At 35.5% G+C, this 21,090-nt stretch overlaps 1 protein-coding gene across 2 annotated transcripts in view; it reads right to left on the bottom strand.

The window, feature by feature from the left end:
• Positions 1–1,657: 1,657 nt before the first annotated feature.
• The window catches only part of LOC145664483 (uncharacterized), a 197,418-nt gene continuing 177,985 nt past the window's right edge, over positions 1,658–21,090 (bottom strand). For both annotated transcript variants that reach the window (XM_081731210.1, XM_081731206.1), the window contains one exon: positions 1,658–3,301. In XM_081731210.1, coding sequence (XP_081587336.1) covers positions 3,086–3,301 — 216 coding nt within the window. In that variant the 3' untranslated portion in view covers positions 1,658–3,085. The remainder of the gene's footprint in view (positions 3,302–21,090) is intronic.

Raw genomic sequence — 21,090 nt, 5'->3', positions numbered from 1 at the left:
TATTAATACGTAACATTCGTTTTAAAAATTTAGTATAATTTATATAATACAAAATAATTTATAGTTATTAATTTTACAGTATTTTGTGGTCGAAATTTATGTAAGCAAAAGTGTGTACATATACAAAACTTTCATTGGCAGTTTGTTTCTTAGTAGTCCTTAATACTGTATCTTGTAGCATCGAAAAGAATGCAATTCAACTTATAATTGTAAAAAATAGTGTATTATTTAAATATTATATTAGCAAAAAAAGTTTCAAAATGTTACAGAATGTAGAATTTTGAAAGTATACAAATAAATGTATCCTGAGCTTGTTTTCTATAAAGTTAAGCAGTGTAGTAGGATATGTTTTTGAAACATGAAAAGAAATTTATAGTTTCAGAGGGCGTGGAAGTAGATACAGCTAGTATGGATTGAGACAGTGGTTCTCAACCTGAAGGCCGTGAAGATCAAGCAAGTGAGGTCGCAAGCTATTAACAAATAAAGTACGTTCCTGGAATATAAATATTACGAATGTTGTAACAAAGAGACTATATATATATATATATATATATATATATATATATATATATATATATATATATATATATATATATATATATACTGCACTAAAATGATATGCAGAACTTTTCCTGGAAATGAATGCAGTTAATCAGGATTTATTGTTATTACTATTATTATTAAAAATTTGAGAATTCAATGCTGCTTTTGAAATCGCAAAAGTGGACAGAAACAACGAGCAGGAAGGAGAGGGAAGAGGTACGTGAAGTATGCGAGATTCATGAAGGGGGCACCAGTTAAATAAGATTTGGGAACCACTAGACTAAGAACTTCAGTTTAACATGAGCCAGAAACACTTTTTCATTATATATGACGGCTCTATGAAGTTTTTTTTTTTTAAAAAAAAGAAGAAAACTGCATAATAACAGTACCAATAAAAGCATCATGGGCATATTAAAGTTTAAATTTATTATATTAACAACAGATTTCATTATGCATTTTATAATTATTAATACCAGCATAATAAATTATAAATTCAATATTTCTATGATGCGTCTATTGGTGTAACTGTATTAACGTTTTTTTGTAATTTAGGGATGTAGCCCGGGGCAGGGGGTCTAGGCCCCCAGTTTTTGGAGTGACAAAAATAGTTTAAGCTATTATTTATATTTTTTAAAAGGTTATAGTAAACTCATGACATACCTATCATAGCCTGGGTTCTGGCTGGTGCCCCCAGTTTTTATCTTCTAAATCCGCCGCTGTTTACATTGAACTATTATGTCATTTCCTTTAAAAAAAAAACATAAACCCGAGATATATGGACGAGTAAAATTAATGATAGGGTTAATGGTAGGTCACTCTTGCAAACACAGTGTTTTAAGTCTGAATCATACCATTTACTTGATAGACAAAACTATTGTTTCCGCAAATACTAGAACTTACACTGCCATCTTTTGGCAATTAAATAAAACTGACTCGTTTCAGGTTTTCTTTTCACAGATTGACTTATCTAGATTTTGTTTCTGTGTCTTTTCTGTGGCTTACACCACTGTAACTTTAACAGTTTTAACACTATATATATATATATATATATATATATATATATATATATATATATATATATATATATATATATATATATATATATATATATATATATATATCCATACTAGCTGTATACACTGCTGTTCCGAGTTAACTTCCCACACGTATGTCTTGCAAGTGTTTAGAAAACACATAATTTAATAGGAGTGATTGATGAAAGAGCAAAGGCAGTGGGAAGAAACGAGACAATCCACAAACGAGACAATGCATGACGTTGCAAACCATAAGTCTAAAAATGGCTTGGGAGCGAACAAGGGACCTTGCATACCAGAGTACTCAGCACGTCTATGATTCTATAATATGCTTTGTATTTCTTAACTGGGGGGTATTTATTATGTTATCGCATTTACTAGAACGTATTTCAAGCAAGAAAGAAATATTATGTGAGCAAGTACTGCTGAATTGTAATTAGAGACATCCACTTTAAAATATATAATTACTGTACTTGAAATACCAACATTTACTTCCATTTTGAATCAGAAGCAAATAGGTTTGTCGCAGTGGCGGAACTAGTCCGGGGCCGGGGAGGTCTAGGCCCCCCCAGTTTTTTGAGTGACAAAAATAATTTAAGCTATGATTTATATATTTTTTAAAGTTTATAGTAAACTCATGTTATACCTATAATAGTCTGGATTTTAGCTGCCTCTCCCCCAGATTTTACCTTGTAGATCCGCCTCTGGTTTGTCTACAACTTGGTACGTATATTATAATGAAATGAAAATTACAACGAATCAATGACAATTCCGATTCCATAATATAATTGTTAAAACACAATCAAATGAAACACGAGGCTTACAGTAAATAGTAAGATTTAAAAAATGATTGATAATGTGAACCATTAATTAATAGGATATATTACTCGCTTTCGAGTCCGTATTATTGCTTATTAAAACCAAACTATGGGGCATAATGTAATAAAAATTTGTTGCCGATATAACTTGATTTACGGGCAGCGTGGTGATGTCATTTGAGTCTTCTCTCTAGCTAGTAATTTCAACTAAATGCTCTGTGACGTCCCCTTGCTAAATACACCAAAGTTTTCTTCCAAATTATAATGAAACACTGACAAATATCGTTGTAAAATTACAGCACTGTGTAACTCAGAAAAATACGTTATCTTAAATTACACAAACATTAATTATTATGATTATTATTGATTATTATCTTAGTACCGTTTATTGTAATTTTAATAATAAGTTGTATTCCACAAAATAAGCATCGTTGTGATTTAACAAAAATAAAATAGAACTGTATAGTTGACAACCATTCGTTGTAATTTTCAGATACAATCTTTGAACATCAAATTATTAATCCTGTTTATCTGTTGTACCCGAACCTCTTTTCACAATGAGGAAGGAATCATATATGACTGCACAGTGCAATCACGCTAGTTTTACATTAATTTGAAGTCCATACTTTTTTCTTTTTTTCGAACATACAAACTGTATATCTATCCCCTGATAATAAATACTTGAAAACACTAGCTTTTGTAGGAAGAGAAAAATGCTAATGCCTTCATGAGCTGGTAGCTTTTGGAGATTGGAATGTTGCTGTCGTACAGTTTCTTGGACGCTTTGCAGTCTACGTAAAACCACCAATTACACTTGAGAATAGTTTGGTCGAAAAGGGTTGATTCTGGGCACAAGAAGCTCTTCATGATAAGACCTTCGTCAGTAAAGGCGCAAACATGGAAAACCTGTTGAAAGAAAAGCAAACAAAAAAGGATTAGTGCTTAGTTTAGTAATTACAAATAATTATATTTACTATTCATGTAGTGAGGTAAAGTTGGTTTAAAATTAGGACATATCTTAATATTGAAACAGATTAAAGGAAGAGTTACAAATATCTTGTAAGTAAAACTGTAACATTGTCTTATACAGTGGAACGTGGATAATTCGAACTTCTGTAATTTGAAAACTTCTTTATTTCGAATTTTTCTCTTGGTCCCTAGAATTTTATATACAAACAATGCTTTAAAAAAATTATGATTAATTCGAATTATAATCTGGATAATTCGAAGCTTTTGCCGTGTAAATCTAAAATGAGGTCAAGTCATGGGGTCGGATTTTCCAAGAAACGGATGAAGATACGTACTGTAGCAGGCTTTCCGCCCCGCTCGCAGACTACTCAGCTTGAAGGTCAGCGTACCCACCCCTCCACTCCTCTCCCAGCATGTACACCAATGCGCTGGCCGGCCACCTGTTTTGTTTTGCACACGTCTCTACTGCTCATAAATCACAATAGTGGCACTTCCCGACACAGTTCAGTAGTGCGTGTATCGTTATGATTTTTTCAATGTTCATGCATAATACAGTGCTAGTGTATGTACGTACGTATTACAGTATAGTATTTTACTTCATATTGTATTAACCTATGTTTTTTCTATTTTTACAATGAGTGTATGGTACTTAAAACATTTATTATTAGCTCCAATAATGGTCTTTATGTAAAAACCTGAAGTTTGATTGTTTATTTCAACCATTTACAAATACTTTTCTAATTCGAATTTTTGTATAATTCGAATTTTTCTACTGGTCCCTTGAGGTTCGAATTATCCAGGTTCCACTGTATTTCTAGTTGTCAAGAGATTCCCTGAAAAGTGAAAGGTACTCTCTGAAAATAGAAGATCCATGCAGTAGGAATGTCTACTACGCCACCTCATAAACCTTTACGAGAATAAGAAATGGTAACATTTTATTATTAACCCTAGAAAGACCAAGGAAGGGTCAATTTTGCCCGTGAGTTCTTTTTTTATTTAGTTTATATGGATTAATATGTATTTAGGATTGTCTCTTTTTTTTGTTATTGTTCCTTTTGATGAAAGGTTCATTTTCGCTTTTTTTAACTGGAATATACTGCATTGTTTTTTCTGGGAAAAAAATAATCTTGTGCAGGCTTTGATTCCCCCCACCTTTGGTCATAGGTGCTACCATCTCTGTTTTCCCAAAAAATCTTTCATTTGTTTTATTTATATCTATAACATGTATTACTTTTTTAAAATGTTACATTTCTTCTTTATAAAAACCCTTAGGCTTTCAGAGAACCTGTCGATCGAATGTTAGTTATAATCAGTGGCGTATTTACGATTTTGTTTCGGGAGGGGCTTTGCTAACTTTCAGGGGGAGCTTTGCCTGGAAATGTTAAAATTCTGCAAGATATTTCATTTACTTTACTATACTAAGTAAGATTTCGGGGGGGGCTTAAGCCCGGAAGCCACCCCCCTAAATACGCCACTGGTTATAATAATTGTTTTCTGCATAGTATTATAAGTAATTTGGTATAATATATAAGTAGTTTTACGCAGTGTATTTAGCTTTTTTCACACAAAAAGTATAATTCCTACTTAAAACCAGGCGGGCAAATTTGACTCCTCCCCCCTTCCCCCCCTGGTTCTTCACGTAGCAGATGCAAGCACGGACTTTCTAGGGATAAGCCCAGTATTCTCACATTCTCTAACAGAAATATTCTTTCGGTTTACACTCAACTGATTTTGCAATGCCCCTTTCATCTGTATAGTTGCAACAGAAACATGAAACCGGCCTCATTAACATGGTACAGTATATCCAAGTTAGTAAGGTGCAACGAGTGTCTGATGGCGCCCGGAAGTTAACCGATTTGGGGAAAGTTACATGATGAATTTTGCCCAAGCAGCGACGTAAATACGCTAGTTATCGCCCGGGGCAAGAACTCGCCTTAGCGTTCCCCTGACCAACCAAACCAAAACGCTCCAACAAATATTTGCCCAATTTTGCGCCCTCCCAATCCGGCGCCCGGAGGCACAAGCCCCGTTTGCCCCCTCTAGTTACGTCATTGTATTGAAGGACATTTATCCTACAACCGAAGATATCGTGGCCAAGAAAATAAATATGGAACCTGTGATTAAGCCAGTAGCGTTATCAGATTTTGCCGGGAGGGATCAAGGTTGTTCATCGATATAACAATTTCACGTGTTTGTTGGGTCTAAATGATATGGAAAGATGCTTTATACGAGGACCACTATTTATATTTTGAGCCTAACAATAAAAAAAAAAACAGTAATTTGTCATTGAAAATTGATATATTGTTTTCGAAATATTCTCCTTTTACATTCGTTCGAACCATTTGTCAAAGCCTTTTTTTTATTTTTTTTTTTTTTTAATCTTCTTGAGACACCCCCATAATATGGTTTTTGAACGCAACAACGGTTTCTTCCGCCGACAAAAATCGTTGTCCACACAATTTATTCTTGACATTCGGGAACAAGAAGAAGTCATTGGGTGCCAAATCAGGACTGTACGGCGGATGACCCATCAATTCGATTTTTTGAGTGTTCAAATAGTCGGTTGTTAGACAAAATGTGTGAGAGCTCACATTGTCTTGATGAAGAATGATCCGACGGCGCTTGTTTATTTCCTGTATTTGCCCGAAGACCTCCAGCAAAGAAATTGTTGTGTATCATTCAGAGTTGACTGTTATACGTTCCTCTAAACTTACAGATGCCACATGACCAGTTTTCCCGAAAAAAAAAAAAAAAACAGGAGACCATTTGTTTCGAGTTGTTTCGAGCGCGAGCAACTTTTGTTGGATTTGGTTCATGTTGAAGCAACCATACAGTCAACTGTTGTTTACGTTCCGGCACATATGCATATATCCATAATTCGTCACCTGTTACAATCTTATGTACTTCTTTTCAAGCACCGCCATTGTATTTATTGAGCATTTGTGTGCACCAATCGACGCGAGCTTCTTTTTAAGTTATGGCCCAATTATGTGGGATCCAACAAGAACAAATCTTTCTCACAGCTAAATGATTATGTAATATTTTTATATATGTTGCTGGAACTAATGCCTAGGGTTGCCTCAATCTCACAGTATGTCACATGATTATCTTGCAGTGTTAGGTTTTGCACAGCATCAATTTTTTCTTGAATAATAACTGATTTTGGACGACCTTCGCGAATTTCGTCAGTGAGCGAGTGGCAGCCACGAGTAATATTGTTATACCAGCGTTTCACAGTGGCGAAGGATCGGGCTTCATCGCCAAATGTGGAAGTAATTGATCGATGCTCTATTGTCTTGATAATCCGCGTCGAAAATTGTCATAAATTATCGCACGAAAATTTTCAAGAGTTAATTCCATTTTTCTGTTGTCACGCAATCTTCAAGTCAATGTAAACAACACATATAAAGCTATTGACAAAACATTTGAAGTACATTATGCTCTACAATGTCAAACGTTTCTATGCAAAAAAAAAAAAAAATAGCGCCTAACTACAATCAGAGCTGGCAAGGGTCAAAATATAAATAGTGGTCCTCGTAAGAGCTTGTACTTTTGTCACTTTTGCACATCATTGGAACAGAAACCGAAGAAAATTCGACGGCTTAGTATAATAGGAACGTATCTACAAAAAGTTAGTTTTCTCAGTATCGCGGAAAGAAATTGTGTTTTCGTATTTGGTTTTAGGTTTTGGTAGTCCAAAATGCTTTTTATTCGATCAACTATCTTTTACAAGGAAATTTGACTTATAATCATTTCACAGAAAGTAATGTTCGACCTCTAATATTGTCCAAAATGTTCGTATCTTAAAAAAAAATCTGTAGATACGTTCTTTTAACACTAAGCCGTCCAACTGACGTATTATGGTCGGCTTAAGGGAGTTTAGAATAACAATAACTTAAAACGAGTTTAAAATTCCTTGAAGAAAAGTACTACTTTCATCCTGTCTCGCTCGTTAACGTTTTTATTTTTTTATTTTTCTAAAACATAAATAAATTTTCATAAACGTGACTAAAATTTTAATCATCATAAGTTTTCTTAGCAAAAATATGAAGAGCCTTTTTTCAAAAATCGATAGAGCAAAAATCTTTTTTTTTTGTTTGTTTGTTTTTGTTTTACAGGAATTGCATTTTTGTTATTATTGCACATAATCACTATCGAGTTCTGACAAAAGGCTCATGATTTAATATTCTACACACATGGTACGTATCGAGATTTGCCAATTCTGATTTCACAGCTTGATTGATAGCAAAAAAGCATACCTATCCCATATATACCTCCGTTTCTCAAAATTTGCTCTATCGAGTTTTGAAAAAACGGTCATCATATACAACGTATCCAAGCTTAACCATTTTCCTCAAGATACTCGTTGTCAGGATGTTGAGATAAAGAGGCACTCAATCTTGAAGCAACTTCGTATTAAAAAGAAGAAAACTGACTAATAATACTCCAATGATTGGTTGGAGGCCCAGATAGTTCCAAAACTACGCACTTAACGGAAGATGCAATAACAAACCAACTTTGAGCTACTTTTCATTTGGATCTAATGGGTGTTAGATGATAGCGTTCTAGTTATAGATAACGAGCGCCTCAGAGTTCATTTTAACGACGGAAAATGCATTATCAACGAGAAAAGTGGACTTAATGGGGCTTAGCATAATACTCCGCAAGTAATGACTAAGGGAAAAGACTGAACTCATCGAAAACAACAATTGACTGCGGTGGCTCAGTGGTAGAGCGCTAACCTCTATCGCGTAAAGTTCCTAGTCTGAACCCTGGTTATTTATTTTGTTTTTTTATTTTCAGATAGTCGGAAAGTACCAAAAGTTAAGCACCAGATAGAACTGGGATCCTGAAAATAATATGGAACAGGCAACTGAATTTGTCACATTCAATAGATTGGCTTAAAGCTTCCAAGATTTTCGGCGTTCCTGCTACAGTTCTCAGGCGGAGAATTCAAGATAAGAACAAAAATATTATTGCAATTATGAAAGGAATAGGACATTGTCAGACAACTTTCAATCCGGAACTGGAGCACGAGTTAGGCGCCTATTTGAAACTCCTTGAGTCAAGACTGTTTGGTATGACAACCACAAAAGTAAGGAAGCTTCCATTTGAGCTAGCAGAAAGGAATTATATAAATCATCGATTCAACAGGGAGAACAGAATGGCTGGATGGGACTGGTTGAAAGGTCTTAGGAAGCGAAAGCCTGATATTTTATTGGCGTGTCCAGAATCGACAATCCTTAACACCAGACAAAGGATTCACTAGAGATGCCGTTCAAATTTTTTTATGTGTACCAAAAAACGTTTGAAGATAACATATCACTTACGAGTTTGTGGAACATTGATGAATTTGCATTGTCAACAGTATAGATAGCACCGAAAATTTTTACCATCAATGGGAAAAAGTAGTAGGATGGATAGCTAACAAGTGTAGAGGGAGAGCAAAACCTAGTCGTGGTACCCACTATGAGTCCATGTGCCTTTGTTCTTCCTGTTCTTATTTTCGCTCGTAAAAACTGGAAGAATGAATTGATCGATGGTGCTCCTTGGTGCTCCTCCTGGGACTTTGGGATTTGCAACAGAAAGTGGGTGGATAACAGGGAAGGAATTTAAGTATTGAAACATTTTGCTGCGTTTATGAAACCTAGTATAAATGAAAATCGTTGACGAACATTCAACGATTAGGTACAGATTAGGTAAGATATAGATGTTCTCACCTTTAAGAAGGAAAATGAACTTATAATACTCTGTCTATGCTCTCACTCCACACATCGTATGCAACTCGATGTGTGTTCCTTCGGGTTCATGAAAAATTTCTACCATCAAGAAGTCTTCAAATGGCTTAAATCTTATTCTAGAAGGACTGTAACGCACTACCCTTTGTTCAGCTTATGGAAAATTGGCAACTGCACGCCTCTGACACTACAAATGTTCACATTCCTCCAACAGAAGAAGCTGAAGTTGCTGCACAATATACGTCAAAAGACTCTCAGGGACCGTCTCCTTTTCAAGGATTACCTCCAGCAGTGCAAAAAAGTGCTGCTTGAACACGATCCTTCTGTGTACAAATATAACACACTACCTACTTAACGCGTTGCCATACAACAGTTTTCTTCAATTTCAATTGTTTCTCACCAGACTATCAACAAGAAATAATGGGCAACAGGAAAATGTACTTTTCTTACCGTAAGCCCATATCTAAACGGAGAACAGAAGAAAGCTGAAGTAAAGGCAATGAATCTTCGAAAAAGTTCCGCAACGAAGGTTATGAAAATAATCAATTTTAATATGGAAGGCGAATGTGAAGAAATGTCGTTCTTTCATAATGACGACTGTCCCTGCCTATATTGCAATGAGCTTTATTCATTGTCTCGCCCAGAAGGACATTGGTTGCATTGTATAAGCTGCAGAAAGTGGGCTCATGCAGACTGTGCAGATATATTAATTAAACAAAAGTTTATGTCTTTGAACTGTGTCAGTAATTACGGATAAAGATAATGTGACACTTTGAAACATTAAATTCAGTAAATCAGTTTTAAGTGCTTCCTTCATACTGCTATTTCATAAAAGCACATTTTCTCAGCATTTTTGCAATATTTTGTTTTTACGTCTTCATATGCAAGGTTTATAGCTCATATCAGGGGTAAAAGTGGATCTGACGAAGTAGGGGGACGCATGACGTAATGACGTCCCCCATGCCTATCTTTGCCCATTGTAATTTTTTTAGGAAGTGAGGGGACGCCATAGACATTTTTTGGAAGTGGGAAGACGACGTCCCCCTGCATTCCTCCTCACTTTTACCCCTGGTTCATATTCTATGTTGATTTACAACACATTATGTCCAAAGGTTTATAATTCAAATTAAAATGCATTCGTATTTTATATAGGGTCTACCGTATATCTGTCTTATTACAACTATCAGTATGTCATTTTAACCATGTACTGGCCTAAAATGGCACTGTGTTCAAATATATTCTTTTACTCAAATCATTTTTAATGTTTCTTCCCAAGTATTGAGACATAGCTGGTAGCTTTATATAAAGTGAAAGCAGTGGTGGATCTAGCCCTGGGCCGGGGACCTTGTCCACCCAGTTTTTTGAGTAAGAAAAATAATTGAAGCTAATATTTATATACTTTTGATAATTTATAGTAAACTCATGATATACCTATCATAGTCTGGGTTATAGCTGAGTCCCACCAGTTTTTACCTTCTAGTTCCACCACTGAACAACGGAAGAGTATAACCTGAAATTCGTACTCTTTTGAACTATACTTTTTTATATAGAAAAATGAATAATAAAAAGTGGTATTCCATTTTAGGAATAATTCCCATATACTTTTTACAAAAGCATCTAGAGTTACAAAGAATAAATTATGGTAAAGTATTTTACGAAACTTATTTCTGAATGAAATGTGCTAATTAATGTGCAGATAGAGATATTGAAACCCCTCTTACAGACTTTTCTTTTGCTCCTATTTCCGAAATTATCCGAGTGAGTTTTTGGTGAAGTTAATGTGTATTCTGTCTCCTCTCTCTTTGAATACTTCATGTCTTGGCGTTGCTTTAGCATACTGACAGATGGCGCGGCTTGATCATTTGCGTTAATGCATGGCAATGTTAAAAAGAAGAATCACAGATGGAGGAGAGACAGGTAAACGCTACAAAAGAAATTGCAGACATTCTAGCAAACGATACTGACATTTTGAAATTTTAACAAACACTAAAATCTAAATTAGGGAAAGAATTTGAAACAATTTTACGCATTTTCATTAGTTTCAACTGACTTTGTGACACATTATTATCTGCTACTATTATTGTGACGCTAACATTAAATGAAAACAGGGTGTATACAATTTCGAGAAGCGAACTTCGAAGATCAGATAAAAAAAAATATTCGTCTGTGTATGAGTACAATGATTGCAAGAGTTGTAATCTCGCTGTTAGGACAAATACAATCTCGCTACTTGTCAGCATATTTTTACAAACAGTTATGCCAACCTGTGGGAAAAATCCCATATTATGGGAGTTTTTGACCTTATTTTGTTGGAAAGGGATAAAAAGCAGCATATATGGGATTTTTCGAGAAGATCGAAATTTACAGCTTATTCATTTAGATATTGTAAAAAAGTGACTAACACAGAGAAATGTAATTTTTAATATTATAGCATACATACTTTTAATTAGTATAACGTGGGAAATTCATAGGTAAAATGGGACTTTTTGACTCTCGACATGGGATTTCATAATTTTTCAGGTTGGCATCACTGTTTACAAATTAAACCATTTTTATAACGGAATGAAAATTGCGAACTGTAATATTATTTGCACGCTATAAAAATTAGTTTTCTTCAGATTTTCTAGAATTTACCCTCAAGCATATACGGTAATTTTCTTCAGATAGATGTAATATATCGACTTACATATATATACGAGGTGGTATCAAAAAGTTTCGAGACTAGTTCTCTTTACAAGAAAGTACTCTATTTATCTACGTTTACACACTATAATCTTCAAAATAATCACCTTGTATAGCAATTCACTGCTGAAATGTGTCTTGGATTTCTTTTGGAGGTGTGTCAAGCACTTTCTGTAATTTGCGCTGGATCTCCGCAATTGTGTTCAAACAGCAACCTTTGAGCTGGATCTTCAGCTTCAGGAAGGTAACGAAGTTCGCAAGGGCCAAATCTCGCGAATGGAGTGGGTGTGTAAGTGCGATCATCTTGTTTCTGGTGAGAAACTCACGTGTAAGGAGAGCACAGAAACAGGGTGCATCGTCGTCGTGGAGCAAACACTTTCTCGTGCGCCACAGGCCCGATCGCTTTCGACAAATGCCCTTCCACAGATGCCTTTGCACACTGATAATGGCAGAAACGTTGAGAATTGTTCTCTGACAATCCTCATGCACAAGTTGCCCAATGCTTTCAACATTTTCGGGTGTTGTGCTCGTTGAAGGTCGTCCTGATCTCTCATCGTCTTCCAGTGATATTCTTCTGTTCTTGAAGCGCGCGTTCCACTCAAAACAATTCATTGCATCATCGCCGCACACTTGCCGGATCATGTGAAACGTCTCTATAGCAGATTTACCCAGTTTCACACAGAATATCACGTTTTATCGTTTCCTAACTTGCTATCTGTGATGAAATTACAGATGTGGTAATGTAAGTGCCGATCTCTCGATGTACACAGGATGATGTCTCTTGAGACAATGACTTAACGACGGTTGATACGCCCGTGCTTGTGCGTGCAGCCTTGCGCTGCCATCTGTTGGAGTGTTACAGAATTTTTTTGATACTACCTCGTATATACTGTATGTTGAACATTATAATAGTTTAACAGAAATTAAAATTAATTATAATTTAGGCCAATATCACATTAATTATACGTACTGTCAGCCTGTTAATTTCGTAATGAAAGGTTTGATAAGAGTATTCTTTAGTATCAATTTCGCCTTATTAGGTGCCAAAGTTGCCGTACAGCATTATTATTATTATTATTATTATTATTATTATTATTATTATTATTATTATTATTATTATTATTATTATTATTATTATTATTATTATTACGAAGAAATTAGCTTTTCTCGATTTTCTTGGAAATTATGCATCAGGTTTTTATATTCATCCATATCAGTTTCTTCAGCATAACGAGATCTCTCGATTGTTATAATGTCTCATTCGGATACTTTTTTTCTGCTAGATTCTAATAATCTTTTAGAATTTCTTTACAGTTATTCGTATTTGGTTCTTCAAATGTTTGTACAGAGTAGACAATACCTATATGGACCTCTATTTCCATTATTATTTTTTTTTTTTTTAAAGAAAGGACTCTCATTCTTCCAGAAACTTCTCAATTCTTAGAGTGGCCAACGATGTTCACGGATTGTGAGATTTTGTAGACCTGATTAGATGCACAAGATATACCAGACATGTTGAGTCACTGGTACGATATGTTGTCACTCTTGTTAAAGTGTTTGGTACTTCACACGATCCGACTTATTAATTATAGTGAATACATGTGTGACTTATAGTTTAAATCAGTGATGGCTACTACGTGGCGGCCCGCGGATACGATTCAGCCCACGAGTGTTTCATCCGGCCAGTAAATAAAATGAAGTTTGTCTTTTCCTTAACTTCATGCGTAAGAGGAAGTGTGTGGCATTCTGTTATCATAAGTTATATCTGAATCGAGACTTTACTTTTAACTGTGAAAATATTTTCTGTGAAGAATATGGGATGAAAATAAATTTTAGAAAGACGAAAGCCATGATGATTGGAACTAAGCAGTTGGTGTCAAATATAGAAGTAGGAGGGGAGAAAATAGAACAGGTGACTAGTTCTCAATATCTAGATACTATTAATAGTGACGATATGAATTGTAAACATGAAATAAAAGCAACGATAGGAACAGTGTTTCTTCCAGACATGCTTTTTTTGGGGGGGGGGGCACTGCTCCCTTTCCCGGAGCTCTGAGAGTGCCCCCCGGAGGAGACCAAAATAATACATCTATAATATAATAATAAATAGAACAGTATCAGCAGTGCCCCCCGGAATACTAAGTGTGCCCCACTCCGAAACATTTTTTCTGAAAGAACGACTGGATAGCAATGGGTAAAACAAGCCTTTAGATGGAAGAAAATACTATTTTGTGGGACGAGATAAAGACTCATAAAATGCTTCGTATGTCGTATTGTACTGTATGGGTCAGAAACATGGATATTACGCACAAATGATGAAAAGTGACCGCAAGGTTTCGAAATGTAGGTGTGGAGAAGAATGGAAAGAATTAGCTTAGTGGAATGGAAAACGAATGAGAGGGTCTTAGCAATGATGAGGGAGAAAAGAACAATCTTAGATATTATTAAGATGAGAAAGAGGAACTTGTTGGAACATTGGCTAAAATAGAACTGTATCATGAGGGACGTGTTAGAAAGTATGGTGACAGGAATGAGAGAAAGGGGCGAAGGAGACTACAATTAATGGACGATATCAAAACAGAAAATTGTGCGAGATAACGAAGAGGTTAGCGGAAGACCGTGAAGCATATAAGCTTCTCAGTTGTCTGAAGTGACCCACCAATACCGGCAGAAAACCTATGATGATGATCATGATGATTTTGATTACTAAGCTCATTATGCAAGGTAAGGACGTTGAAACCCAGCCGATTTTTAGAGAAATGCAGATTTAATACAGATATTTTCAAGTGGTCGTAGCTCAAAATCTAGTTGGCCTAGACATATGAGTAGAATAGAACAAAACTTTACAAAACGATATAACTTATGCACATTTAGCGATTCGCTGGCTTAGGAGAGGGGCACGAGGGAAGTAGCCCCAAATATAGTTCCTATTTTGTTCTGAGCAGCAATGCATTATCAGTTGGTCATCAGTGGGTTAAATCTACAAAGCATGAAACGTAAGAAAACTTCTAAAAATCTTCAATGATGTGGTTTGGGCATTCGAGTAAAGTATAATATCTATAAATGAATTGTTTTATTTGGGTTATTCGGTTGACACATAAATCCGAAGTAATTTCTTTCAGGGAGATGTTTATCCTAGAATAGAGTAACCAGACGTCCCAGTTTTTAATGGGATTGTCACTCCTTTTCTAGAAAGGAATGCAAACGGGACGCAAAATGCCATTTTTCTTTAAAAAGCTTCCCGTAGCCACATAATATGCGTATTATTCTAATGTGTAAACCTGATAACTGAGTCTTCGTTTGGAAAAAATTCGAAAATTTTGTAAATTAGTTGCATATTTTTCGGTAGATTCATAAGAATGACTCTACGATAGGTGGATTCTCAAAGAGGGTGTTTGAAGATGGTCTTTCTTCACCTATGATAGTTTAAAAAAAGTAGCAGGGCTCATAAAAGCCAGTATATCGTATGAATATGAAGTTCAAGTATTAAACGTTACATCTTTGTTATATGTATATGGAACATATTGTAGCAAGTCACATAAAGAAACCCTGGAATCAAAGCATGTTTGTTGATATTATGTCAGTTTAGACGTTGTATCGAACTTGCAACAACAATTTTAGTATGAAGTTTTTCATGAACTCCAATACACGAATGCTTGTTGATGAGATTAATTCTACATAGCCTTCATTATAACAAGATGAATAATGGTTCATAAAGTTCATCATGTCCAAGTTCCAAGTTGTTCCAAGTGTTCATCCGACACTTAGTTCTCGAGTTACAATCCTTTTTTATTGTGTTTCAACTAATTGTGGGTGAGTTATATCTCTGAGTTGACTAATTTGTGCATCCATTTGGTCTATATATATTTTTAATGGTGTGTGCGATTTTTTTTTCCTCAAAGATTTTTTGTGATTCTAAACTCCCTGTGCTGATGCAATTTGCACAAAGAATACAATGTGAGGGTCATATGTGATCGGGGATCAAGAGAATGTGGTATGACTTTATATATAAAGTGGCTCGTAATGTGGTAAAAGTTTAGTTTAAGCAATTCTATTAGTAATCCTTGTCAGCAGGTCATAAGTGTAAGGAACCATACCAAAATCCTATCATAACTTGGAATTTTACAGCTACATTACAAGCAAGAAGCAGACGTGAAACCTTATGCAGCAAAATCACATATTTTCTATTCGAGTAGGGATACCAGACATCCGCATTTAGCAGGACAAGTCCATATTTTTTTACCTACAAATGATATTCATATAATCTTCAACATTGCCTACGGGTGTTTTCATTTGTATCAGGTGTGCTTTCTGAACTGGAACTGACTACACTGACTACATCAGTAGACAGTTGAGTGGCGCAATGAACAAAAGAGGATCAGTAGCGTAGCAGTCCACATGTGAGAACTTAACTGTTTTAGTTTGTACACAGTACTGTAGTGTATTGTTTCCATTTATAAGAAGTGGCACACTGTACATAATTTCGATCACATTTACTGATCGATTACCGTCAACTCTGGCTGCCAACCGATTACCCTAAAATTTACGGTATTACTGTTAAATTTATCGTATATGGGCATAAATACGGCCTTTTTATGGTCTATAGGCCTAACCATAAATTTTACAGTAATACCGTAAATTTTTGTGTAATCAATTGGCGGCAAGAATTGACGGTAATCGGTCAGTAAATGTGACCGTAATGGTTTACGGAGTAGTGTAGTATTTTGTCATTCTTGCTAGACAAATCTGGTTTTGATGGTCTCTTAAATCTGGCCTGTTTTTCACTCATCAATATACGTGGTAACCCTATATTTGACCAACAACATGAAATATAATATTTCACGGCGAAATAACAGCCTTTACACTATTTATCCTACATTCACTATCTAGCCTCATTCCTTAGCCGGAAAACTCACCTCCTACACAGACAGAAATTTTGTGGCCGAAGTTGTATTTCTGGTTCATGTAAACGGAGAAACACGTGAATCTGTAAGAAGTTCTTTTACGTGTTTAGCATATTAGATGTTTTGACTCACGTTAGTGGACCGTGGACAAAGGAAGACGAGGACAGGGGAATTAGAGTCAGCAGAGCGTGGAATATCGAGCGTTTCTATCTCAAGAAATGAAGTGTGAAGAAAGGAGTAAGCTCTTTCGTCTTTGAGTGATAAAAATCTAGTGTCCAATGTCTGTCAAGTAACACATACGAAATAAAACTATAAGAGGAAATTATTTTGGCATATTGCTATGTTGTGGGGCCGCGGTGGCTCAGTGGTAGAGCTATGGTGCTTGGGGTCCCGGGTTCGATCCCAGCCCCCACAAGTGAACTTTGTGGTGGACAAACACCGTGTGCGTGGGTTTCCTCGGGGTTCTCCCGTTTCCTTCCACTTTCTTCATTCCTCCATTTCATTCATTACTCATCATCACCGTCTCCTTTAGCCTAACCGGTATAATTGTGGGACCTAAAACTCAAAGATTTCATTTTTTTGCTGTGTTGTTTACACAAAAAATATTCTGCATATCTGTATTCCTAGCATAGACCAGGACCCACCATATCTCCCGCAATATATATATATATATATATATATATATATATATATATATGTGTGTGTGTGTGTGTGTGTGTGTGTGTGTGTGTGTGTGTGTGTGTGTGTGTGCAGAGAATTTTATTTATGGAATGTGTTTTAGGACATAATATATTATTTTTTCTTGGGTAGACATTCCATTTTTGGGACGTTTTTCCAGTAGACGCCATTTTTTTTCAAAATGGCGGACACGGAAAATGAAATTTAAAAAATTGGTTTAGAGTGATCATCTTAGTGTCGAAATATATGTTTCCGAGGCTGCAGAATACGAAAAAAATGTATTATTTTGCCAGTCACAGAAGTATATTTTAAAATATGCGCCATTTATCAAAATGGCGGAACCCAAAACTAGAAAAATTAAAAATTTACTTATTATCTGATCGTAGTCTGTAATTACATATTTAGAAGGCTCACAAATTCAAATACAAAGTCGTTCTGTTCATACGAAAAGTGTTTTTGCCATATTCTCTACTTACGAATGACGGATAGGATAAATAGAACGTAGAAAATTCGCAGACAATGCTCATAATTATTGTGTAAACATATTTTTGGGTGGAAAATAATGAAAAATTGACTATTTTTTCGTGTTAGTATTTTTTTGAACTATAAGCATTATTTTTGAAATACCCATATAAAAAATTGAACCTTGTGGCTTCACTACAATAGTGATGTTTATGTCTGAACGGAGTATATCTGAACAGAAAACATAAAAAGTGAATTTTCCTCCTACCGAAATGCCATCTTCGTTATGTTGGTTTCCAAAAGCTCTTCTAGATGTATATTAAATTATGTAAATGAGAGACAGCATTACTGTCGAACTCCCCTTCTAGTTTCACTCCAGGCCGGTAGCCAGCCCAAAAAAGTAGGGGGGGGGTCGGCTGAAGTTAGGGGGGCGATCCAACCTTATTATGGTTCGTTACCATATTATAGTTCATTTGCAAGCCTACTGTGAAAATTATAGGGCGCCAGCAAAAATTTAGAGGGGCGGCCCCCTAAACCCCCCTGAATGCGGACCTATTTCACTCTCCTCCGTCATTTCGTCCCCTATTCTAACACTTACTTCTATTTTGAAATAATTACATCGAAATAATGCAGTTTTTAAGATTACAAATATATTGTTACAACAGTTTTAAAACTGCAAATTGCTTGCATGCTGTAGCCATTTATTGGTGTCAGGGACGCACACAAAGTAGATGTGATATCTATTAGCGCAACTGTTAACTATTATGACTCAGCGTTACTCATAGATTAAGACATTTCTCTCTTGCAACACCCGGGCCGGATTAAGGGGGGGGTCTTAGGGGTGCTATAGCCCCGGCCCTCCAGGTTGACAGAGGCTTCAGTCTGATCAAAATCTCAATTGGTTATCTAAAAAGAATCATGAAGATACGATCATCACCATAAAATAAAATATGACCAAAAATATGAAACATATTCCTTTAACTTTCCTAGTGTATTTTCATAGAAATGTATTAGGTGAAGTCAGCAGGGGCCACATACTTTTTCTAGCCCCCGGCCTTCAGATGGAATAATCCAGCCCTGATAACACTAATTTTAACTGAACCTATACATGTTATATGATTACTATTTATTGAAATTGAAACATTGTTTAAACGTTACAATAATTTGTGTCCCCACCCCCTATTCCCTTCTAGAAATACAAAACTCGCTGTCTATACCTCTGGACTGACACTACGTCATTCTAATGTTGAATGAAGAGGAGTACCGTTCTAAGTTTTGATGTTATCGACTGTGCGACAAAGGCGGAAACACTACTTAATGAAAAGCAGCTTGTAATACATGTTGTGTTTTCTTTAAGAATAGGAAGTATCTTAGAGAAAACATAATGGCATTAAGAATTAATCCACTCTTAAAATAATAGAGGTTGCTTTTAATGATGTGAACAGATGTGTACGAGATGTCCTTCCTTTTGACTTACCGATGTAGCAGTTCTCAGAAGTGCATTAAGCTTCCTAAGGACAAAAGTGCAAAAGGTTTAAGACATCAAGGGAATGTGGTCACAAAATAATAATAATAATAATAATAATGATCCTTAAGTTAATTCGTACTTAAAGAAATTCCTTGTTTTATTTCCTAGTAATCTTAGAGTTAGTTATGGAGAATATAATACGCATTGTGAGCTGACAAGTCAGGCCTTATTCTATTAAAAAATTCTACCCGCCTTATACAGAGTCGTTTTGACGTATGATTAGCATCATACTAAAGGTCTGACTACTGCAGGAAACACGTTAGTTGAACTCTTTAGTATGGCACTAATCACTCGTTATTACGACTGTGCATAAGGTCCTATATGACTAGTGATACATGATAATCATTTACCCTAGGATCACAAACAATAGATCCGACGTTGGGACATGGTAGAGTAAGTAACCAACTGCCAACGTTGCCTTCATACTGTGATTAGCTGATTTACCGATCATTTTCCAACAAACTTGATTTTTCTAAAACAGAAATTAAACTACGATCGGATTGTAACGAAGCTGTTGGCCAAATGACGGCGATTTGATGGTTGGCCAATACACACTTTATACAACATTGATCCAAAATATTTTTAGAACTTTTTAAAAATTTAAATATCAATTTTTAACCATATCAGTTACCCTTAGCCTACTACGGGCTATCAAGTGAACTGTTAGGATACAAACTCAGGATAAAAGAAGTGGCCACCTTATATTATATTTCTATGATTTTGATATAGATTCTCAAACTGGGTAAAACCTCTTTTGGGTCATAACCACAGATGAATTCAGGGAGCAAAGAGTCGTTTGCCCCCAGTGACACAGGCACCAGTGATGTTAAAGCATGATGTGAGAGAAAATTGAGAATCTTTTATTTCCCCCTCCCAATCAGTGATGCCAACCCGTGAGGAAAATCCAATCTTGTGTGAGATTTATGATATTCATGAGGATATATGAGATTTTTCATAAATTTACTTCATCAACGCTATTAGTTTACTTTTTAATGGACGGAAAGTTAACTAATGAGTTTACAATAAGTGTGATATCAGTGCTACTTGTAAAATTTTATTACTCTAAAATGTATGCTAATATGGAAGTTATTTAAGCAGAGGCTTGAGAATCTCAAGAAACAAATGTCCAAGGAACGTAAAATGTAATCTCATATTAAAAATAGAACAAGAAAGTTCCAAATAAGAAACAATCAACTTTCAAAACGTTCGACATGTAATAACTCGAGAATGAAGCTTGTCTAGTTTAGTTACGTTCTGTAAAAGACTAAAGCACAAAAGCGTGCTTAAAATATGAAGCTCTGGTAACAAAATGTAATTGTTTTCATCAACATTTTCAATTATTTCTTTCAGTTAAAGATTTTTTTTCATAAACTATTTGATAAACGTAGATCGGAATTTACAGATAAATCACTCGTATAATGAAGAAAGTTACACACTAGTTTCAATTTTTATAAGTTGTAAATTTTTGTAATTAAGTTAGTATAACGTGGGAAATAAGAGAGTAAAATGGGAATTTCTGCATATCGAGATGGGATTTTGTAAGATTTCAGGTTGGCATCACTGCTTCCAACCCCTCACGAGTCCGTCCTGGATCAGCCCCTGGTCAGAACATGAAGAGACAAAACACGTTAGGCTTTATGCAGAGTCGTTCTGACGCGTTATTAGTGTCATACTAAAGAGTTCGACTAACTTCCTGCATTAGTCAAGCCTTTAGTATGACGCTAATCATACTTC

This window comes from Thermobia domestica, chromosome 1 (genome assembly GCF_964235325.1).
Source record: "Thermobia domestica chromosome 1, izTheDome1.hap1.1, whole genome shotgun sequence".
NCBI lineage: Eukaryota > Metazoa > Arthropoda > Insecta > Zygentoma > Lepismatidae > Thermobia > Thermobia domestica.
Note: the sequence above shows the minus strand (reverse complement) of the source record. Positions and strands in the feature narration are given on the sequence as shown.